Below are 24,623 nucleotides of genomic sequence, written 5' to 3'. Positions count from 1 at the left end.
TCTCTCTCTAGAGGAAAATAAAAAGGGCAACAAAAACTCTCTTTCCCCCTTTTCATCTGAATATCATCGTCCTTTAATCCAAATCGCTTCGTCGTTTTACTCTCTAAATCGGAAGTTACAACCCGCCGCCGCTGCGGCGCTCGGCGTATCTCTGCCGCCGCTGCTCCTTCATTCGAATCTCGCTTTAACGCGATTCCTCAAACATCAACCGATTCTTCTGTCCTTTTTCTTTCCTACCTTCTCTTCTTTTGATATTCGCAGCCGGCGATTCTGTTTCCGGTGAGTCCTTATTGGAGGAGGAGCGCGCACGATTATTAACCTGTGCATCGTTGCTTGTCGCGGTTCCTTCCGTTTGAACCAAATTGCCGGAACTGTTCCGCTCTCTGCACGTGGAAAGGTGAGAGTCGCTCGCTCGCTCTTGCTTGCATCATCGGTTCATGGATTCGCTCATTGCGTAGTGATTCAGTTTCGGAATTAGGGTTCCGATTTCGGATTTAGGTTTGTTTTTTGTTCCGAAGGTCGCGCTCTGCAAGCCTTAAGGGTTTTAGTGACGAGCTTCGTTCAGTTTGCTGCTCGATCCGTTGCTTTCTCCCTTTCGATTCGGTTTTGCCGTTGCTTTTCGGAGATTAACTTGTTTTTGATATGATGCTGATGATTTTGTGCATTGCACGGTGTTGAAATTCGATTTTGTCGAAATACGAGTCTTAACGGAATTCAGTTTTGACCGTTAAACTAGGCACTCGTTTGAAGCAGTGCTTACACTCCTTGATCAATGTGGTTCATTCGTGAACTTAGGATAATGCATATAGGACTGTTTTTAACCTAGAATTTGAAGCTGAAATCGAATTTGCCATGCCTTGTACAAGTTCCGCTAGAATTGAACCTGGAGCATGGTTTTCTTATTTCATTTCAAGTTGCACATTTGCTAGAAAATGTGAGCAAATAAATAGCATGGGAATTTTAACTCACTTATTAACCAGTGGTTTGTAAAGGAATTGCAACTCTATGGAGTCACTGATGATTGAACACTTGAACCTGCTAACTTGTCTATTAAGAGCTAAGCTTGCTTGGTGGTTTTGTAAGTATGTATTTGTAGAAGTAATGCAGAAGATGTAAATTGGTTTGATGCTTTTCCTCTAAGTCCTCTCTAACTTGCTGGATGGTTGTAATACGGGATTCTATTTTGTTATTTAATTTAACTTGCATTCTTTTGTATTATATTTATATCATCAATGTCTGATCAATGGCATGAGCTGAGCATCATTCAGGATCTTACTGACCGTATATCACTCTTTGTTTTTTAGGTCTTGGGGACTGGGGAGACAGAGGATAACTGAAGCAGCACTTGATTTTTGTCACTCTTTTTTATATTATGATTAGTCATATCGACAGTCTGGAGAGTGAAGTAAAGATAATAGCAAGTTAGTCATATGTTACAGGATGGCTTTCTTTAGGAACTTTTCAAATGATACAGTCTCACATGGTGTCATGGAAGATAAAAGCCAAGGACAGAATGCTAATAGAGTTCATAGATCAGTAGGTAATGATTGTACTGATGCAACTTCTAGTGAGAAGGAATTTGATATGAACATGGAGGCACAGTATGATAGTGATGGCGAACCAGATGGTTCCAGTAGACTGCAAACTGAGGCAACAGCTGATGATGGAGATGCTGTGAAAGAATCAAACTTGCAGACTACTGGTAGTAAAACAGCTATGGTCGGAAGGTGGGGTTCAACATTTTGGAAGGACTGTGGGCAAATGGACCCTCAAAATGGTTCTGAATCTGGGCAGGAATCAAAAAGTGGATCAGATTATAGAAATGCAGATGGGTCTGAAGATAATTCATTGGATGGAAGAGCGGGAAGATTAGACTCAGATGATGATGATGGACAAAAGGAGGCAGGAAAAGGTCCAAGAGGTCACTCTGATGTTCCTGCTGAAGAGATGTTGTCTGATGAGTATTATGAGCAGGATGGGGAAGAGCAAAGTGACTCATTGCATTATGGTGGGATCAAAAAGCCCACTGGATCGAATTCATGGCCACAACGGATGTCGACCTCTGCAAATAGAACTTTGCATAGGAATTTGAGGTTTTCAGATGATGTTGAAGATAATGATGGTGAGGATGAAGATGATGATGATGGTGATAATGATAATGATGGTGATGATGCTGATTATGAAGAAGAGGATGAAGCAGATGGTATGTTGAACGTTTTATTTATATAAAGATTGTTTCTTAAGTATGGAGTACTGCTTTTAAATTAGCTAATGTTTAGCCCTTATTACCGAGTTCTGATTAGTGATGAAATCCTGTGATTTTTTAATGTTAACATCGTGCAGAAGATGATCCTGATGATGCAGACTTTGAGCCCGCCACAAGTGGTCATGCTGCAAACAAGGTCGTTTATTTGTGGTTATTGTTGTTGCTGAATTTTATTTCGTTTATGGTCTTTTATCTAGTAAGGGGCTGTATATGTTCATTAGAGGACAAATTTTGCTTTACTGTTAGTTTTGACTTTTGAAGTTAATATAATGTCTTGGTTTTCTGGGTTTTTTTTTTCTGAATATCAAATGGTTTAACTGTTGTTATGTTACAGGATAAAGATTGGGAAGGTGAAGGCTCGGATGAAGATGATGACAGTGACGCAAATATAGTTGTCTCCGATGATGATGAACCTTTCTATGCTAAAAGACCTAAAGGAAGGCAACGAGGTAAGATTGGACAAAACATAAAATCTACCAGAGAACGTAAAGTGTATGCTGCATCTGGTCGACAAAGAAGAGTTAAATCGTCTTTTGAGGACAACGAGTCAACAACGGAGGATTCCGACAGTGATGGTGATGAGGATTTCAAAAGCACAAAAAAGCGGAGTGTTCATGTCCGCAAGAACAATGGTCGCTCGTCTGCAGCCACAGGCTTTTCTTCGCGCAACAGTGAGGTTCGCACTTCTAGTAGGACGGTTAGGAAGGTATCATATGTTGAAAGTGAAGAGAGTGAAGAAGCTGATGAAGCGAAAAAGAAAAAGTCCCAAAAGGTACAGCTTTCATTATACACATCTGAGCATGGTTTCTACCTCCTATCTGTTGGGGTTTATTTATCTACTAAAATTAAATGTTAAATATTGATTCTCACATATAAGACTCAAATCATCATGTCACTTCGGATAACATGGGTTCCATAGGCTGTTTTCACTTGCATTGCAAATGACTACTGGTTAGACATTTTTTTCTTCTTATTGATTAAAAAAATTGGTAGTATGTTACGAGGAAGTTGTGGTTTTATTTAACAAGGATAGGTTTTACATATATTTGATGACAAAAAAGATTTATTTATTAGAAAGAAGAGAGGGAAGTGACAACTCCATTGAAACAACCATTGGATTTGAGTAGCCTAAAGTGGAGCCAAAAGGTCAATCCTAAATGAAATTAAGCTGCAGAGTAGAGAGACACCCCTAAAACCAAGTACATGAATGGGCTGCACAACTGTGTAGTTCCCAGAAATTTTCACCTACTTTTTACCATCACCATTTTAAACCTAACCTGCTAAAACTGTTCCAAATTAGGATACATCAATTACAACAAAGGCTTATCACACTAGGTGAAGGTTGGCTCCAAATTTGGATACATCAACGATCACAAAAAAGTTGCCCCAATATTTTTTATATCTGTAACTAGTTGTGTTTTTTATTTTTTTGGGGGCGAGGGGATGTGGGATTGCATGATTTAAAGTTCAGATTAATATGTTTCGTAGGAAGTGTAGGGTTTGAATGAATGCACTTGAAATCTGAAAATAATGTATTTTCTATTCCTCTGTTTCAGTTTCAATGTGATGGGAAAAAAATAGAAAATGAAATTATGTTGTGATGAACTGATGATTATTTAGTTATCTATTATTTTGGTGTTTCTTTTAAATTTTCATTATTTATAGCATGAACTATCATGCATAAGAGATAGGATTATTAAATTTATAGGGTGTTTTACTGAGGAGAATTGGAATAAATCCACTCAAGTCTTGTGTTAAATCACAATTCAGAAAATTGAGAATTTTTAAGGATATAGGTAGGGAGGTGATGCCTTTTATCCTTTGTGTATTGTCTTTAAGTGAGAGATCAGAGAATGATTATTGGCTTGAAGAAAGCTTATGAAATTGGATATTTTGTTTTAAGAGAGTGGTAGATGACCACTTAGTTGGTGGAGACCATTAGCTTATGTTTGTAATTTGTGCCAGCTGTTCTATTCTTTACTTTTGGTGTGGTGGTGGTGGAGAGATCTCAGGTATGAGGTTTGCTGATTGCTTGGCAGAGTTTAAGCTAAACATGCAAGATGGTAATTTCAGTTGCATTGGTTTTGATGTTTGAGATTTCCCATTCTATCTCTCTGGAAGGATAATAGATTTGTTAGTACAGAGTGGATATATTTCATTTTTTGTAGGCACCTTCTTTAATTCTAGTTCATTATATCTATCAAAAGGATCAGCCTACTTTAATCTAGCAATCATAATTTTATAAGGCTATTAAGATTTTTATTTATATGGGAATGACTTTCTGGTGGGAGTATGATATGTTATTACGATACCTCCTATTTACTTAATTTATACTTTTTATTTCTACTAATGTGATTCTTTTAAGCGTTCTTCAGGAAGAAATTGAAGAGGACGATGGTGACTCCATTGAAAAGGTGCTCTGGCATCAGCCAAAGGGCATGGCTGAAGATGCTCAAAGGAATAATAGATCAACAGAGCCTGTTTTAATGAGTCACTTGTTTGATTCGGAAATTGATTGGAATGAGATTGAATTTTTGATAAAATGGAAAGGGCAGTCACATTTGCACTGTCAGTGGAAGTCTTTTGCTGAGCTTCAAAATGTATGATGATATTTATTATTATTGTTTATTATGCATTAATGATGGATACACTGTTATTATTGTCTTTCTGTCTGTCTCTGTTTTTTATTATAACAATCCTGCTTCTTATTGTTTGGCTGTTTTACTGTTCCACATGTTGAGTTTGTTTGTTTTTTTTTTTTCTGGCCGAAATTAATACATTCTGTCTCTGTGAGATTGCAGCTCAGTGGTTTTAAGAAGGTTTTGAATTATACAAAGAAAATAATGGAAGACATCAGGTACAGGAGGACAATCTCAAGAGAGGAGGTAATTATTTGAGTTCAGCCAATCAGTTTAGATGTTCTGGTTTATTTAATAGGTCTGGAGGCTATGAATACTGCATAAGTTTTTGTGGAAATTTATTTGGAGGAATTAGTTTATCTGGAAAAAGAACATTGATATTATTTGTGTTTTTTTAATCATTTCTTGTTTGGTTGTTCCTGTATGCAGATTGAGGTCAATGATGTTAGTAAGGAGATGGATTTAGATATTATCAAACAGAACAGTCAGGTTTGCTTTCCTGCATTCCAATATTTTCATTACTTTGGTCTTGTTTTCTCTGATGTATAGCTAATCGCTAATTGGATTGTTTATTGCATTTTCAGGTGGAAAGAATAATTGCAGATAGGATCAGCAACGATAATTCTGGCAATGTTATTCCAGAATACTTGGTCAAGTGGCAAGGACTATCTTATGCTGAAGCGACCTGGTACACTATAAAAATTTAGTAATGATTTACTTATTTTTTTTGTTTCATTTTCTGTGCATCGAGTGTCTTCATGTTAGAGAGGAGGATGAATTTATCTCTAAGCATTGTGTACACTAAGTTTTAAACTTTTAGATCCTTATTTAGCAAGTATGGTGGTAGTATTCTCTGTTATTAGACATCTATTCTGTCTTAATGATTCTATGCAATTTGTCACTTTTGATGTACTAGGGAAAAGGACATTGATATTGCTTTTGCTCAACATGCTATTGATGAGTACAAGGTAGGTCTCTATTTCACTGTATTCTCATTATCATATTGGTTTTGAGAAGCTTGTTATTCGGCTATAGTCATTCTTCTTATGGAAGTTATTATCCAGCTATCTGGCTTGTATTTGGGCTTTGTGCAAATTAAGATGGCATGGCTAAAGGAGAGAGAGATTTGTTGTTGAACATAGAAGCACGACACATGGACACAATTATGTTTGTGAATATGGGTATGACTGTATGAGTATCGATACTGAGTGGATATGAGGACATGATTGGTTTAAAAAAATAGGATGCGGGATACAACTAACATTCAATAGATGCTCTTGGAGTCATCTCAAATGACCGAAGATAGAATTTCATGTAGTTTTTTATTCCTTGGTTTTCAGATTTGACTGTTTGCTTTTCTATGGTCTAGTCTTTATCTTTACTGAGCTGAGTTAAACTATCTTAGACTGTCCGTGGCCAAAATAATAAGCTTCAGAAATACAGGATACATTCTTGATAACTGTACAACTAGATCCAACATTTGTATGTGTCAGATACTATCCATGTATTGGCTGGTTTTTCTCGAGTGTCCATGCTTTTTTATTGAACACTTAATGGCACATCCTTTGAACTGATAAACAGGTAGTTCCCCTTGTGTCAAGAACACCCATGCTCTGAGCCTTTATTAGTAGGGATTTGGATCAGTACAGATGTTCGTCTTGTTTCATTGGAACTTTCCTTTTTTCTTCTTTGACTTTTCACGACAGGATCTATGTTCTCTTATGTTGGATTTTCCTTTTAATGTTCTTGGTCAGTGTGTATTTTTTCTCCTGTATTTCTGTCTTCAATTGAATTAAACTTCTGGTGCTGTGCATGCTTGGGTGAGAGCAGTGCTAAGAATGGTTATCCCCTAGGGTTGTTTTGGGAGTTTCACATCTGAAGTCTGAACCCACTGGGAGTAGACTAGGCTTGGTTGTTGTATTTATGTTTATCAGTGCTGTGCAATGCATACATGTTAGTAAGATTTATATATAATAATTTGTATATTATCTATTTATCTTACAGTGAACTTTTTGTTCTGCCATATTTGAACAGGCTCGTGAGGCTGCTATGGCAGTTCAAGGAAAGATGGTAGATTCTCAGCGTAAGAAGAGCAAAGGTTGGTAGACTCCTTGGCTTGTTTATGGACAATGATCTTTTTTCGATAAAACCTAGAACATTTCCACAGATTCTGTGTATGCACTTGACGTGGTTGCTGGTGTGGTAAACTTGTGTTATTATCATTTATCTACAACAATATATTTTCTTAAGTTCTTGGCATTAAATTACAAAACTAAAGACCTACAGTATTTGGTACACCTTTACCAATTGTGTTGTATAACTATAATTTGTTTAGTGTACCGGAAATCCACTTCTGTTTTGTTCATATCATGAGGGACTTCTCAGTCTTGATTTACTGGATTCTATTTCAAATTAGGTTCATTGTTTTAATAGCATGTCTTCTCTATTAAACATGGGAGCAGACTGGGACATGATTGACCTTTTTTTTTTGTATGAATTCCGTATTTCTTTGGAAAGACATTAGACTCTAGGTGTGACTTTTTACTAGTTTTATATTGTGAAATCTTTTAGGAGAATCTGTCATCTATTGCTTTTGACCATTCTCTCTCTCTCTTTCTTTTTTTTTTTAATAAAATTGCTTTATCAAGGAAAATTTATACAGTATTACTGTAGATTATTAACATAATTTTTAATATGCAAAACTACAATTTTTAATTGATTACATTAAAGATAAACTTTGTAGTTGAGAAAACCTTATAGATATAGGTCTAAATTTCTTTAGTGATTTATGTCCCACCATTTTATTTTACATGTTCTTATGTAATTTTAACATTGTATTAGACTTTCTTAGACAATTTGACTTTTTTTTTTTTCATTTTTTCTGTTTCTGGGAAAAGATGACGTGTCTTATTTATAATAATATATCAGATTATTAACAATTAACTTTGATCTGTCCATTCTAAAATTGCATTTTATCATTACTTAGGCTTAAATTTGAGAAAGTTGATTTTGGGAGGGGGGGGGTGATTGAGAATTATTTGATAGTTTCCTTTTGTTTGTAATTCCTGCCTTCTGAAGCCTATTTCCTTTTTGGTTCTATGGTTATTTTAATATTTTTAATACCATATAAAGAATATTTTGGTTCATTATTTCATGTACGGAATATAATGATATTATCTACCTAAGTTCTGATTTTAATATTTGGTTGTGATGTTTAGCAAGTTTGCGGAAGCTTGAGAAACAACCTGAATGGTTGAAGGGTGGAGAGCTCCGTGATTATCAACTTGAGGGTCTGAATTTTCTTGTTAACAGGTATGCATATCTGTATATTTGTCAAGGTACATTTTAATTTTTTGGTGTTCTAAATCTGTGTATGGCAGTTGGAGAAATGATACAAATGTCATTTTAGCTGATGAAATGGGCCTTGGAAAAACTGTTCAGTCAGTATCGATGCTTGGTTTTCTACAGGTATAGTATCTCTATTTGATTACACTTGCCCTTGCAATGTAATAATACATGCGCTTTTGTTCCTTGCACAGAATGCCCAGCAAATCCATGGTCCTTTTCTTGTAGTTGTTCCATTGTCCACTTTATCAAATTGGGCCAAAGAATTCAGGAAGTGGCTTCCTGATATGAATATTATCATATATGTAGGTACTCGTGCAAGTCGAGAGGTGAGACATTTCTCTTGAGTTTTTGGTTAATGTGTAAATGAAAGGATAAAATCTGTCAGATATATAACATATTTCAGCAACTTTTATTTTCATTAGAATACAGACTACATGTGAGTGAAGTTTTCTGTCTGATATGTAGAACATTTCAGCAGCTTGTCTTTTTAGATGGTAGATACATATGCTGAATGTGATAAGTGCAGGATGTAGTCCCTAACAAGTTACTTCATCAGTCCTTAAGATGTTAACTCAGCTTATATGTCCTACATCTCTGGTCTTTTTGTGCTGATGTTAGCATGGTCCTTCGCTATTGTTTAAGAACAAGCATTATACAGAAAATAATATGTGAACAAATGAATTTGGAAAGGGGGGGGGGGTAGTTTAGCTTGGGTTTGTACCATAGAAAGCTCTTACTGAATTGTACTTGTTCTATGCTGTTTACTTTTTTTGTCTTGTCTTTGTGATCATTTTATTATGGTAGAGGATACGGGTAATACTCGTTTAGAATATGGACTTTTTTTCATGGTCACCCTAATCTCCATCTTTCTTATTATGATCATTATGAGTTGCTGTCAACTGTGGTCATGACTCTGTAATAGGGATCTTAAATCTAGTCATGAGCAATTAATGGATGTGATTTTCTTAAAGTTGTTCAAGTTTTGAATTACTGCTTTCAATGCTTAATCATGTGTGTAAGACACTATGCACCCATCTTTTAGGACCTTTTTCTAGTCCTAATCTCTATCATCCTTCAGGACCTACACTGATTTAGCTGCGGAGAACAGGGTATAGCTTTAGTTATGATTTATGGATTTTGTCAAGTCTTCCATGCTTCAATTTTTGTCTTCCTAGCATTTAATTACCTTTTTCCTATATTGCCATGGATGTTTATTTCTCTAATACCCTTTGATGTGCTTTGTTATTTCTTGCTACATGAAAACAAAAATTTAAGGTATACTCAGCTTAGTAAGTGGATGTCGTTTTGATATTTTTCTTTCAATTTAAATTATGTTTAAAAAAGGCTAGACTTGAACAGTTTTCTATGGTAAGATACCTGCAAACAGTGTAACATGTATGTTGGGGCTTAAATATGTTTTTAGTGCATCAAATTTTTGGGTGTCTTTTTTAGTCCCCCAAATTAAAATTTACATTTTTTAGTTCCTCTTGCGATAAAAAACTGTCACATATTGTGCATCCAAACTGCCAAAAATCAGTCAGGAGGGACTAAAAAAGCATTTCACAAATTTGAGGGACTAAATAATGCAAATTTTAATTTGGGAAACTAAAAAAGATAGACCCCAACTTTGAGGGACCAAAAACATATTTAAGCCTAAATTCCGCAAGCTTTTTATTTTATTTATTTCTTTTACATATGATTTTTGTTTTACATTTTGTGGCAGGTTTGTCAACAATATGAATTTTATAATGAGAAAAAACCTGGGAAGCCAATAAAATTCAATGCACTGTTGACTACATATGAAGTAGTTTTGAAGGATAAGGCTGTTCTCTCCAAGATCAAATGGAATTATCTGATGGTGGATGAGGCTCATAGGCTAAAAAATAGTGAGGCACAATTGTATACGACACTTTCAGTATGTAACATTTCTCTTAATTTATTTTTGTGCAATTGTTTATGATAGAGTTTATTTTTTATGGTTTGTTTTTTTGCTAATCTTTTAGGAATTTAGCACCAAGAACAAATTGCTTATCACTGGCACTCCTCTACAGAACAGTGTGGAAGAACTATGGTATCATTAACATTTTCCTTTAATATTTGACTTTTTCAAAAAGGAAACTTACATCTTTTGTGGGTTTGATGGATTTATTAATATTGTTGTATGGATAAGTGCTAATAAATGTTATTTACTGAATATTCCTCTTGTCTTTTGGTGAAGGTGCCACAGAAAATGCATATAATGATATTATTAACTGCTTGATGTGTGGTCTAGTAAATAATGAGTTATTTGTATATCATTTACATTTACAATAAACATTTAAAGCAGCTTACATCAATGGCATTCCTTCAGTCTTACCCCGCAAGGGTGCTACTATTCTTGTTTTTTGCTTTTTTATTACTGTATAAATAGTATGTATATTTATGCATGCTCACAAATCCACAGTTTAGTAGTTTTTGGGAGACTCCCTTGATTGATTGTTTCTTATTATATGTCCATTAAATTGATTTCTATTATGTGTGTTGTCTGTTATTTTGTTTCCTTTGGTTTTCTTGTTTGTTTGACAATTCGCCTCCCCTCTCCCTCCCTGTTTTGTAGGGCTTTGCTTCATTTCCTTGATCCGGACAAGTTCAGGAGCAAGGATGAATTTGTTCAGAACTATAAGAATCTGAGTTCTTTTAATGAGAATGAGGTATAAGTTGTCATGGATACCCTTTACATTTTTAATCTGCTCCTTGATTTTCCTTGATCTAGAGATTCTCGAATTTTGGCTTACTGTAATTTGATGTGCATAAATTATTTTATATTAGCTTGCAAATCTGCATATGGAATTGAGACCTCACATACTTCGAAGAGTTATCAAAGATGTGGAGAAATCATTACCCCCCAAAATTGAACGTATCCTTAGGGTTGAAATGTCTCCTCTTCAGAAACAGTAAGTGCAATTTTAGTTCTGAAAAATTTTTCCTTTGGAAAAATACTATTATCATAAGTTCACTTTCTAAATTCCTGTTGATGTATTCCTTCGTTTAGGTATTATAAGTGGATTTTGGAACGTAATTTTCACAATTTGAACAAAGGAGTTCGTGGGAATCAGGTTACATCCCTATCTCGTGTTTCTAACAATCATCTGTTCATAACATACATGGATCATGTGCTTTCATCTGTTCATAACATACATGGATCATATGCTTTCATCGTGATGATGATTATAGGAAATGCCTATACTTGATGCGTGGTTTCTTTCCACCATGCAAACTTCATTGATTGTCAAAAGTAGCAAGCTAGAGTTGGTATAGTTTATTATTATCATTTATGATTTTCTTATTTTTATCGGGAAAATAACATTAAATTTCCCTAAACTTTACTTCTTTTACAAATAGACACCCTAAACTTTGTTTTGTTTCAATTAATCCTCAAACTTTGCCTCTTTTGCAAATAGACACCATAAACTTTAAATTTATTATGATTGATGTTTAAACTTTAACCTTTTTGTAAATAGACATCTTGAACTTCAATTGTATTTCAATTGATCTTTAAAACTTATCCTTTTTACAATTTTTTTTTTCAAGTTATTTATCTTAAATGTTAATCATTCATTTTTTTTGTTACAACTCATTGTTCATATTTAAAATATAATAAATAATATGAATTTAGAAGATATATATATATATATACACACACATATAAGGGGTAATAATAAAATTAATAAAAAAATATTTTATTTTTGATTCTATATTTTATTATGTTTTAATGTTTGAAAAAGTTTATAAAAATAAAATTAATAAATTGTTGAAATTAAAATAAATAAACACTTAAGATTTCTTTTTGGTTGGTAAATTAACTTCAGTTTAACATAAGAAATTATTTATGAAAGGATAATATTTTTAATAATTAATTGAGATGAAATTGAAATTTAGGTATTTATGTGCAAAAGAGGTAAACTTTAAGGAATGTTTTAATCGAAAATATAGTTCATGGTGCCTATTTGCAAAAGAGATAAAGTTTAAGGATCAATTGAGACAAAATTAAAGTTTAGGGTGTTTATATGTAATAGGAGAAAGTTTAAGGGGTCTTTATGCTTTTTTCCTTTTTTATTTAAGTGAAAAAAATACAGTATAAGGTATGTTTATGTGCACATCAAGGAGCTGAGGTACATTTTTTTAAAATTTTGGTAATATATTCAATTAGAGGGAGAATATATTATGAATAAAAGAAACACCAAAAATGAATAGAAAGAAGAGGGAGAAGATATATGAAATGTTGCATCTGTTTATTATCATCTGGACTGACAAAATTATTAGAAGTTTTATTTCATAATGTATATTTATTTCTATATTATTTTCTCTTAAAAGATTATCTCTAATCTTTTTCTGCTAAATATCAGGTTTCTCTTTTAAATATTGTGGTGGAATTAAAGAAGTGCTGCAACCATCCCTTCTTGTTTGAAAGTGCTGACCATGGCTATGGTGGGGACTCAGGAAGTAGTGACAACAGTAAACTAGAGAGAATTGTTTTTAGCAGTGGCAAGCTTGTCATACTTGATAAGCTGCTTGTTAAATTGCATGAAACCAAGCATCGTGTTCTGATTTTCTCTCAGGTTTGTTGTTGAAAATTAAAACTGCTTTACTGGATGTGCTTCTTGATATAATTGGAAGCTTTTAGCTCAACAATGTTTCATCATACTTTTTCTTGAGTAGTTTAGCTCAACTATGAAATCTACTTTTTGTTCAGTTGCAATAAATGTAAAATGTTCTATCAGTTGTTTTAAAGATGATTTACTGGAATGTTTGTGTGATCAACTTTTTATGTGCCATTATTCACTTAAACTAAGTGGTGTGGGATAAATTTCAATTATGTATATCATATTAAACTATATATTTCTGCCTTTGGTCTCTTGGTGGTATTAATAATGCTCATTTAGCTGGTATTGCTATCTAGGGGTCTGCAAAAATCCGATTGGTAAAAAACCCAGACCAAACTGGTTTCGAACTGTTTTAACTGGTTCAGTTTAATATCCAATAGTCAAACTGGTTTAGAAAACTAGTTCAAAACCGAATTGGCTTTGAACAAGTTTTTAATTGGTTCCAACAGATGAACCAGTTCTGAACTGTTTTTTTTTTAAATCGAAAATAATTTTTCAGGTGAAACAATTTGGAACTGAATTGGTTTTGTAGAAACAATTCGGTTAATCAAATTGGTTTTGTAAATCAGTGCACTTCTTTTTTTCCGAACTAGTTTGGGTAAAAATCAGTTTGATTTAGGTTCAGTTTCGAATCGGTTTTTTTGCGCTCCCTTGTTATCTACTTTACCAGGGGTAGTTGAAAGAATAAGTTGTTCTTATGCTTCTAATTGTCCTAATAGAACTTGGGAAGGAAATTTGATTGAAAAAAATTTATCAGCTGTCAAGTGTCAATTACAATAACTCTTCAGTTACTGATGCGTAAACCATTCCTCAAAATATGTTACAGTACAAGTGCTCTAGTGAATCAATTTTGTTGTCTAATTGTTTTAAGTCCCCCCACCCCCAATATGCTGAACATTGTGTATGTGCATATGTTAAAGGGTGACGGTTGAGTATTTTTTTTATCTTTTACCTGACTGTTTAGCTTTTTATGTGAACAAATTTTATTGTCTACAGATCCAAAAAAATAGGGAAATTATTTGGTCAACATTGCTCTTCGAGAACTCAAATCCTTTTAATAATCTATGAACTGAAGCCAAAAATTCATTTAATTGATTAGGATAAACCTACTGCTGATGAAAATACTGATTGATCTATTATTGATTTCTGGTGAACAAAGATGATTGCTGGTCTCTCTGAAGTCTTAATTCTTTCACTATTGATTTTGTACTTATTTCTTGTGCATAATTCATGAACAGGTGGATGTGAAGATCATAAATAACTTCTAACTATTGATGCTTACCTAAACATCCTAGCCTGCTTTAATTTTTGAAAAAAATGAAATATGCTTTAAGGATTAATTTATGATGATACTAACTTAACAGAGGCGTAATGCAGATGGTTAGGATGTTAGATATACTGGGAGAGTATATGTCACTTCGAGGGTTTCAATTTCAGAGGCTTGATGGCAGTACAAAAGCTGAGCTTCGACAACAAGCAATGGATCATTTCAATGCACCTGGTAGTGATGATTTTTGCTTCCTTCTTTCAACACGGGCAGGAGGTCTGGGTATCAATCTTGCTACAGCAGACACTGTTATAATATTTGATTCTGATTGGAATCCTCAAAATGACCTGCAGGTATTCAGCTGATTTAATTTTATCATTAATCAACAAAATATTTGGTGTTTACTGTTACTTCTATGTTTTTTAGGCAATGAGTAGAGCTCATAGAATTGGACAACAAGAAGTTGTTAACATTTATAGATTTGTGACAAGCAAAAGTGTTGAGGAAGATATTTTGGAACGTGCTAAGAAGAAAATGGTATGTTTAAAATCATTAGATCATTAGATATCTGGTGCTGTTTTTGTTTCATTTCATCTCTTTTTCTCCACCTTTGGCATCCTATATTTTTATGTTTAATATATATTTTTATATATTTTTCCCCTAAAAGACATGCAATTGCTTATTGACATGCCTTGAGGTCAATAATTTTATGTCATTTTTCATGTGAATGTGTTCCATAGGTTCTGGACCACTTGGTGATTCAAAAGCTAAATGCAGAGGGTAGGCTGGAGAAGAAAGAAGCCAAAAAAGGAGGAAGTTATTTTGACAAAGTAAGGACATTTGGGAAAACTATAATTTCCTGTGAATATTCATTACCTTGCTTTCATCATGCCATGCTTTTGTAGATACTAACCACCAAACTACTACAGTGATATTGTCTTCTATTTTGTATTTTATGGACTGCATTGAATTGTTTTTGTTTATGCAGACTTGTTTTTTATTTTTTTTATTTTATTTAATTACACAATTACTGTACCCATCATTTGCTTCTGAAACGACAGAATGAGCTGTCTGCAATCTTACGATTCGGAGCAGAGGAGCTTTTTAAAGAAGAAAGAAATGATGAAGAAAGCAAGAAACGACTGTTAAGTATGGATATAGATGAGATTCTTGAAAGAGCAGAGAAGGTTGAAGAGAAGGAAACTGACGGGGAACAAGGAAATGAGTTATTAGGTGCTTTTAAGGCAAGATATGTGGACAGTACTGTGAATTTTGTTGTTTCTGTTTAAAAATTGATTTTTTTGGTTATTGTCATCTTTATTTCTCTTTACTTTTCACAGGTTGCCAATTTTTGCAATGATGAAGATGATGGAAGTTTCTGGAGCCGTTGGATAAAGCCTGATGCTGTATTTCAAGCAGAGGTTTGATCCTGTTCTTTTATAGATATATTCTTAAAAAAATTCTAAAATGTTGTTGAGTTTCTAAGAATGTTGTGTATGTAATGTTTGTTTCATTTAATGCTTAAAATGATTTTCTTTTACTTGCCTTATCTTTCTTGGTTCTTTTAGGAAGCTCTTGCTCCTCGATCGGCTAGAAATATTAAAAGCTATGCAGAGGTTGATCCATCTGAAAGAAGTAATAAAAGAAAAAAGAAGGAACCTGAACCACCTGAGCAAGTTCCAAAACGCCGGAAAGCAGAGTATTCTGCTCATGCAGTACCAATGATTGAGGGAGCATCTGTCCAAGTGAGAAATTGGTCATATGGGAATTTATCTAAAAGAGACGCACTTCGTTTTTCTCGTTCAGTAAGATTCTATTACTTCTCACAATTTTCGGAGTTGTCTCGCTATGAACAAAATCTATTCTTTTTTTGTATCTTCCTATATTGGAGACCTCTAAGCATTTCCTATATTAGTATATTGTTGATGATCTTCATCCCACTCATTCTCATGCTCTTTTCTCTTCCATTCTGAAAAAAGTTAGCTAACTAGGTGCTGTAGGATCTGCATTTAAACTTTAGAACGTAGAAGTTTGTACTGGGAAGATTATAAATCTCAGATAGAACCACAAAATTGTAGCTGAGCAGAATAGAACTGAATAGTTAATTCTTCATATTCTACTTAGCCTGTTGGACAGGCTAAATTTTTGGTTTATGCATGGACCAATGAAGCTATGAGCTTGAGGTGACACTGAATTTCTAACTGATTCTAGAGTTTGTTCCTTTACTAGTATATTTAATATAAAAATATAATTTGTGTTTCCATATACATTACTCAGAAGCAATTAATATTTGGTATTCTTTTCTTCAAGAATTGTATAAAACTCATATGGACTTAAGCTCAAAATGGACTCAGAAGTGTTTGCTTTCTCGAGTTTTTCTGTTTTTGTTACAGAAATGATATGCTTTTTATGGTCACATGTACTTGTTCTTTTAATTTCTGTTTAAGTACGGAGTGATCTACTCCTTGCCAGGATCTAAGATCTCTTCCTTGCTCCTTTTGTTGGATAGAGTTAATTGTTGTACTGCTCTGTGGGTCAGCCAGTGGGTGTGTACTGTGTTGGCATTGCATTTAGAGCTCCCTTGAGTTAATGAATAACCGTTTCTTTTTATTGTTCTTGGGGCTTTTCTAGTTTTGTGCTTATCATTTTTGTGTTTGTTGTTTGTGCATGTATGTCTTGTATATTCTTCATTTTGTTATTTTCTTTAGCAGTAAATAAATTTTTGCTGCTTTATGTTCATCCCCAATTAATTTGCCAGGTTTTGAAATATGGCAATGAGAGCCAAATCGACTTAATTGCTGCTGAGGTTGGTGGTGCTGTTGGGGCAGCTCCACCTGGAGCACAGATTGAACTTTTCAATGCTCTTGTTGATGGTTGTACAGAAGCAGTAGAACTTGGAAATCTAGATGCAAAGGTTAATATAATGATAAGTTCCCTATAACAGATAGGGTTTAAAATGGTTATTTGTATTCTTATTTTTGTAGAAGCTTATAACATGTAATAATATTGCATCCAGGGGCCTTTGCTGGATTTTTTTGGTGTACCAGTGAAGGCAAATGATCTACTTACCCGTGTCCAACAACTTCAGCTTTTGGCAAAGCGCATTGGTCGATATGAAGATCCTGTCGCACAATTTCGCGTTCTGTCATATCTCAAACCATCGAACTGGTCCAAAGGTTGTGGATGGAATCAAAGTAGGTGTTTCCTCTTATGTAATTTGTGTTATTATTATTTTGATTTAATTGCTGCTTTGCTGATTGTATTTTTCTTGTTTACAGTTGATGATGCTAGATTACTTCTTGGAATACATTACCATGGGTTTGGTAATTGGGAAAAGATTAGATTGGATGAAAGACTTGGCCTTATGAAAAAAATTGCTCCTGTAGAACTTCAACACCATGAAACTTTCTTGCCACGAGCTCCAAATTTGAAAGACCGTGCTAATGCCCTTTTGGAGCAAGTATGCAATTACCTAAATTCTAATTTCACCATTATGTTCTTTTGTTTCTTCTGTATTTACAATTTACGAATCTTCCAAGTGATCTTTAATTTTCATTTTTTTTGCTTCTTCTTTGCTCTTTCTTTGTTTCTAATGCTTTTACATGCTTCCTATTCTTCTATGTTAATTACCCTTCATGACATTGTTTGGTATTTAATGTTTCACATGTATTATATACCAATCACTAAGGTATTTACTAGAAAGAAGAGAATAAGAGGTGGAGAAACCACACATGTTAGTACAGTGGTCATGATGTGAATTGAGGGTAATATGCATGCTATTAGTTAGAATAGAGTTGACAAAAAGTCGTATAAGGGAATTTTGTTGAGTGAATGTATATATGAGTGTATAATCTCAGACTGATATCAGATTCAGAATCAAGAATATTTTAATACTTACGTAAATAGTAGATTTCTGGCCGTGTTTGCTATCATCTGGGCTATATGATTTACATGCATGCTTGTTTATTTTTGTCAATTAGTGGACTTTAATTTCCGAGGGCGAGCCCTGGTGCAGCGGTAAAGTTGTGTCTTGGTGACTTGTTGGTCATGGGTTCGAATCCGGAAACAGCCTCTTTGCATATGCAAGGGTAAGGCTGCGTACAACATCCCTCCCCCATACCTTCGCATAGCGAAGAGCCTCTGGGCAATGGGGTACGAAGTTTTTTAGTGGACTTTAATTTCCACGCTAATGATTGTCCTGCACAGCTCTGAATTTTGTTTGACTTGCATTCTTAGTATCCATTTCTGTAACATGTTCCAAGACATTTGTTTTACAAAATTTGTTTGTTTTTTAGTCTACCAAAGGAATGTGAATGCGAGCATTTTTATCATTGGTTTTATGCATTCCAGTGATTAAAGATGATTTGAAGCAATACCTCAATCTTTTCATGTGCATGTTAAAATTCCCCACCCACACCCACCAATTTATGATCTACTTTCCTACTAGGCCTTTTTAATTCTTCCTGTGGACCTTCATTTGTTGATAGATGCTACGTTCTTTGTTGAATCTATCTTCATTGTTTGTCACTTACCACGATGTCTTCATTTTATTGTTGTATAGGAACTTGCTGTTCTTGGTGTGAAAAATGCCAACAGCAGAGTTGGACGGAAGCCTTCCAAGAAAGAGAGAGAAAATATGATTAATTTATCACTGTTACGTGGGCAGGAGAAAAAGAAAAAATCGAGTTCTGTTAATGTCCAAATGAGAAAGGATAGATTTCAGAAACCCCAGAAGGTTGAATCTATAGTAAAGGAAGAGGGTGAAATGTCTGACAATGAGGAAGTATATGAGCAGTTTAAGGAGGTAAAATGGATGGAATGGTGTCAAGATGTGATGGTTGAAGAAATGAAAACTTTGAAACGTCTTCACAGGTTGCAGCAAACTAGTGCCAATCTTCCAAAGGAAAAGGTATGTCTTTCGGCTTCTTGCCTTGTAGTATGTCTTGTTTTTAAAAAATAATGTCTTACTGTTTCCCTCCTTTAGGTGCTTTCGAAAATACGCAACTATTTACAACTTCTTGGGAGAAGGATAGATCAAATTGTGTTAGAACATGAACAGGAACCCTATAAGCAAGATAGTAAGTTTTCATTCCTCTTGGAAAGGTTTTTGCTTTGTTCATGTGTATGGAATCCTTTTGTTTTTGTTGTTGGTCTCCTATTGGCTCTTAAGAGGATAGGATAAGATAGTTGTTGGTTAAGGGTTTTACGATTCTCTACTACATGTTGATTTTTTTTTTGTGTATGCTTATTTACAGGAATGACCGTGCGACTGTGGAAATATGTCTCCACTTTTTCCCATCTTTCAGGGGAGAGGCTTCATCAAATATATTCCAAACTTAGACAGGAGCAAGATGAGGCAGAGGTTGGCCCCTCTCACACAAATGGATCGGTATCTGTTTCATTTAGCAGAAATGGAAATCCATTCCGTTTCCATATGGAGAGGCAAAGAGGATTAAAAAATATGGCTACCTATCAAATGCCAGAACCAGTTGATAATACTGGGAAATCCGAGGCATGGAAACGAAGAAGAAGAACTGAAAGTGACAATCACTTCCAGGGTCAGCCACCACCTCAAAGGACCGTTAGTAATGGAGTCCGGATTGCTGATCCTAACTCACTCGGGATCCTAGGTGCTGGGCCGTCGGACAAACGCTTTGCTAGTGAGAAACCTTATAGGACACAACCTGGTGGTTTTCCTTCAAGACAAGGCTTCTCTTCAGGTATAAAGTAACCAGCTTGGTGGGATTAGAGAGGCTGATTACAAGAGTGTTGGCTTTCACTCTGCATTTATACAGCTTCAGCTATTGTACATTCTGTGGAATTTTTTTCTTCCACCCATGCGAATAAGACCTTGTGGGATCCCTTTTGGGTGTGTTTTGGCGGATATGAGGAATATCCCTACACTGGGATTCGCATCCTTGAAGATGGCTGAAGCCAAAAAGATCTAATGCAAGATGAAAAATTAGTCTTGCCAATTGTTTCTTTTTCCTTTTTGATTTCTACTCCTTCGAAGATGACCAAGCAAAGTGACATGGCGAACATCTTGAAAAGTGAAGAGTTTTACCCAATTCTATAGAGACATACTTAGGAAACTGTACATTGTCAATTCTGCAATTTATTGGATTTTACTACTCACTTCATAAAGTATTATGTTAGCTGATGTAGACAAAAATGTATTTGATTTTTGTGGTAATTATAGCTTTAATTTCCGAGATTTTGTAGCTCCTTCAAGTGAGTTTCCTTGGTGAATAGTGAATGAAAAGTGATTTCTCGGCTTCTGGCCTAAAGTTTCTTTCATTTGATTAAAGTTTGATGCTATTCCAGTATTTCATAGAATGCATGTACCCAGACTGAGATTGTTCCAGCATCTTTTAAGATTTTTGGATTATTCCTTTCCTTTAAATTTAAATGTCAATCTTTGACAATCATAACTAGTAATATAGTTTATTCTTGGATCTTGTTTTATTCTTTTGCTATGACCAGGTCTCTGGAAATCAAGAGAAGGATTCTAATGGTTCATGCATGGCTTCTGTTCTGTCCTTGATGCATTGGTTATTGCAGGCAGTAATTAGTGGGACATACCTTTTGTTCTTAAGTTTATTTTTATTGGTAGATTAAATAACTATTTTATATGATTGTAATATTTTAAATACAAAAATAACCAACCATTGATATTCATTGAAATCAATGATATAAATACTCTGTTAATTATAAATTTAACATTAAGTTAAGAGAATGACCTATTAAAACAATGATAAAAGTTTATGTATTATTAAGATAAAATGAGAGTTAAGGGCAGAACAGAAGCCATCCATTATTTTTCGTGAAGGTATCATTTAAAAATCAACGAGAACTATACACTGTTACAAACCTTATAAAAATCAACTAAATCAAAATGAAATCATATGGAATCAAAAATTAAATCTAATCGGAAATTAAAACTAGACCACGCAAGGTTTTGGGACAACAGCACAACCTCAAGGCGAGGTGTCGTTGACGAGCTAACATTGCGGTGACACTAATCAACATTGAACTGAATACCATGAATGCTTTGGAAGCCATGTGGTGCTCAACTAGGTAAGTAATGCAAAGCTTCGTCGTATCCATGCATTTTGACATGTTCATGCATTTTTATATATTGTGGGAGTTTTTCATGTTGTATCCATGCATCTTGACATTTTTTTCTTCTTCTGAAAAACTTGCAGTTTGTGCAAAACAAGTGTCCAAGAGCTTTCATGTAGAAAAGAACTAAGAAAGATGCAATTAGAGCATTGACATATGAACCACAATCGTGGTAAACTCATGATGGTCGTGCTATCAACCATGGCTGAGGTTAGCTGACCACAGATCACAAATTAACATCCAATCTTTGACCATGACCATAGTGGATTTTGTATGATTGTGGTAGAGTTTGTACGATAAACGCCAAGATTTTGTACGTTTCTTTCCTTTTTGTACTTTCTATGTTCTCTATCGAGATACAATAAGCACGAGGTAACAATCGTCGGTGGCTTCTTAATATGTATTTCGCATTAATTATTTTTTTTTTTGCTCTATACTCACCTTTCCTACAGAAACAATTGAACACAAAAAATAATAAGTAAACTTTTAAAAACAAAAGTGTAGTTTTTTCTTTGCCAGGGGAGAGCTATCTGAAACTTAGTATGTGAAATTAAGTGCAACTAGAGGCAGCAGACATGGATAAATATATAAATTGGCAGACCCATTATACTAATTCTAATTTGATTGATGAGATAAAACTTTATAAAATCAATCTTGGAATGAAGCTATTCTTTTGGGTGATACCTTTTTTTCTACCTTACAAAAAACACCATCTTATTTCTACTTCAATATTATATTCAAAACTTCAATTATGGATATGTTTCACAAATCAGGTAGCTTTTAGTTTCTTTTACTAACTAAACAGTTTATTTGACTGGTCGACAAACAAACTTTTTAAAATAATTTATAACATTTTTTTAGTCATTTTTAGGGTTTTTTGAAATAATACTTGAAATAATTTTTTTAAAGCTAGCTATGTGTCTTGGTGCGACAAGGGCTTCGCGTTTCTTGGGAAATATCCAAGTCTCACATCGGCTGTCTCACTCCTTGGAGTGCAGCTTATATATCTGGGCAACTTTACTTAATGCCAATTGGTGTTAAGATGAAATCTAACATGATATCACGCACCAAGCCCAAGAAATACTCTGTGTGAGGGGGTGTGTTGGACAATACCCAAGTCTTACATCGGCTGTCTCACTCCTTGAAGTGCATATGTCAATTGGTTTTAAGATGAAATCTAAGAGACACGTGGTGAACGTTAGTTCTATTTTCTAGTTTTTTTATATTTCATTCTCCTTTTATCCTTAAAGTATTTATTCTTGATACAAGGTTGTAGGCTATAATGGGTCCGACCAAAAGACTTAGTTCAATTCAAACTTCTAAATGATGCCTAAGTTCATTTGGACTCTATTTTGTATAGGGTTTTTAAGGCTAAGGTCACATAAAGATAAATATATTCATGTTCAAAATTCAAAATTTATCTAGTGAGTGTAGGTTAGGTCGATCACAACTATACCAAGTTGGGTCAATATGCCTAATTTCAAAGAGGGTCAAGTTCAATATGTATAATTTTTTTTTCGAGTAGCCTCAATTGAGACATAGTTATATTGAGTTAAAAAAAATCAGATTAATTTTGTGCTCACAATTTAGAATTTTAATCTTATATTTTATGGTGCAGGCTTAAGTTAGGTCGATCATGAACTTAATATGGGTAATAAGTTATAGCAAGTAAGGTTAAAAATCCCATATTCAATTTGAAATTTTAAAATGAGGCCCAAACTCACTAAAAGTTTGGTTTGTAACGTTTTTTCCACTTTTGAATCAAAACACAATCTGATCAAGCTAATGCTTAAAATTTGAAGTCCAAATCTTGCATTTCTTTAGCAAAATCCATGTGAAGTTAATTGACTACCACCTTTAGTGAAGATTAAATGAGAAGGGAATAAGATTGAATGGGAAGTGAAGAGTGAAAAATATATATTAAAATAGACAACACTTTTAAAAACTTAAAAATAAAAAACGTATTTTCAAATGAGTTAAAAAGGGTTTTGAAATTCATTTAAAAACTCCTTCAACCCTGTTTTATCCAAACAAACTTTATTTTCAAATTTTTGAAAGCAACAAACTAAAAACTCACAGCCACTTTAAATGCAACCTTAATTTTGTCTGTGTATTAATATTTGTTGTCTATCAAATGTTAATAGTATATTTTTTATTTTTTTAAAATTCTTAAAATTCATTTCCCCTTAATTTAAACAATTTATGTTTTCATTTAAATTAAAAAGAAAAACTTAAATAATGCACCTAATTCTTGGTTTATGGAGCATTTTGAAATATTTTCTTAATTGGTTGCCGACATTGGGCTACAATGGGTCATGTTAGATGCCCACATGTGATGTGAGTACTTACTGAATACTGAGTAAGACCAACACAAAGCTATTAGCAATGTCATATGTGATAGCCTCACATCAAGAAATCCTCACCAACCACCTAATACGAAACACGTGTCCACGTTACATTTGGCTACCATGGAACGATCCCCATAAGATGCTTCTTCAACACCACACCACACGGGAGCTTCAAGTGCACATGCACTAAGTCAACACGCATACTCACCTTAATTTTCCCGACACCATCACAAAAAAATTCAACACGCGGTACTATTTGTATTATTTTTTAACTTTGTTTTTTTTTTTTTATAAATAAAATGCCACAAGTTGTAAATTTTTATAAGATAAAGTTAGTGGATTATTTTAGGCAGTTTTATTTTGATTATGTGTGTAGGACGACAACCTATTAGACCAGGTTGTAACGTTCCCACTTGTTATTTTAAACCAATTTTGAATAGTATTAATTTTTTAAGTAAAACTTTATTTTTAATTGAAAAATATTATATCTAAAATATACTTAGGTTTTATCCTTTTCTCTTTCAAATTAGCCTCATCGAATTTTAATTTTAATTAGAACAACTTTTATTCTTTATGAAATGTTAAAATTTAAGCATATATAAAAAAATATTATTAAGAAATTTTTATTCATTACTTTGAGTAGCTAACTAGTTTCTCATGTTTTTTTTTTACAGTAACTAATTTCTTATGTTAGTAATGAAACATCCCGTGCAAAACCAAAATATAAATGTTAATTAATGCTTAATGAAGATAAAAAATATTAAAGTATATATTTCAAATTAAAGATACAAAAAATATTTAAAAAATAAATGTTTTTTACTAAATTAATTAACTTTTTCATTAAATAGGAAATATTATAATTATAAGCATTAAACAATGCCACATATTTTTATTGGTGTATTGATGAAATAAAAAAAAATTACAAGACTGAAAAGTCAGCATTAAACAATGCCATATACGTTATCACAAATCAAGGATTCTACTGTATTA

The 24,623-nt window shown here is 33.8% G+C and overlaps 1 protein-coding gene across 1 annotated transcript; it reads left to right on the top strand.

Moving 5' to 3' along the window:
- Positions 1-20,470, top strand: LOC114401418 (protein CHROMATIN REMODELING 5-like). The gene is made up of 31 exons (XM_028363937.1): positions 1-397; positions 1,305-2,203; positions 2,344-2,402; positions 2,601-3,038; positions 4,642-4,866; positions 5,068-5,151; positions 5,335-5,394; positions 5,490-5,593; positions 5,822-5,873; positions 6,940-7,003; positions 8,124-8,217; positions 8,286-8,373; positions 8,445-8,579; positions 9,977-10,168; positions 10,257-10,324; positions 10,850-10,943; positions 11,062-11,186; positions 11,285-11,348; positions 12,639-12,851; positions 14,274-14,516; positions 14,590-14,700; positions 14,904-14,993; positions 15,225-15,407; positions 15,504-15,584; positions 15,732-15,968; positions 16,922-17,077; positions 17,180-17,357; positions 17,442-17,623; positions 18,725-19,072; positions 19,148-19,241; positions 19,419-20,470. The coding sequence occupies exons 2-31, from the start codon at positions 1,441-1,443 to the stop codon at positions 19,892-19,894; spliced, it is 5,301 nt and encodes a 1,766-aa protein (XP_028219738.1). The 5' UTR covers positions 1-397; positions 1,305-1,440; the 3' UTR covers positions 19,895-20,470.
- Positions 20,471-24,623: the final 4,153 nt, after the last annotated feature.

The sequence above is a fragment of the Glycine soja genome, chromosome 2 (assembly GCF_004193775.1).
Source record: "Glycine soja cultivar W05 chromosome 2, ASM419377v2, whole genome shotgun sequence".
In the NCBI taxonomy this organism is placed as follows: domain Eukaryota; kingdom Viridiplantae; phylum Streptophyta; class Magnoliopsida; order Fabales; family Fabaceae; genus Glycine; species Glycine soja.
The sequence above is the reverse complement of the archived record's forward strand: the minus strand, read 5'-3'. Positions and strand labels throughout refer to the sequence as shown.

Excerpts from the sequence above, each read along its gene's own strand:
- LOC114401418 (XM_028363937.1), top strand. The coding sequence starts at position 1,441 with ATGGCTTTCTTTAGGAACTTTTCAAATGATACAGTCTCACATGGTGTC. Across the intron at positions 5,395-5,489 it reads TTATCAAACAGAACAGTCAG|GTGGAAAGAATAATTGCAGA; the intron begins GTTTGCTTTCCT and ends TTGCATTTTCAG. Across the intron at positions 10,325-10,849 it reads AACAGTGTGGAAGAACTATG|GGCTTTGCTTCATTTCCTTG; the intron begins GTATCATTAACA and ends CCTGTTTTGTAG.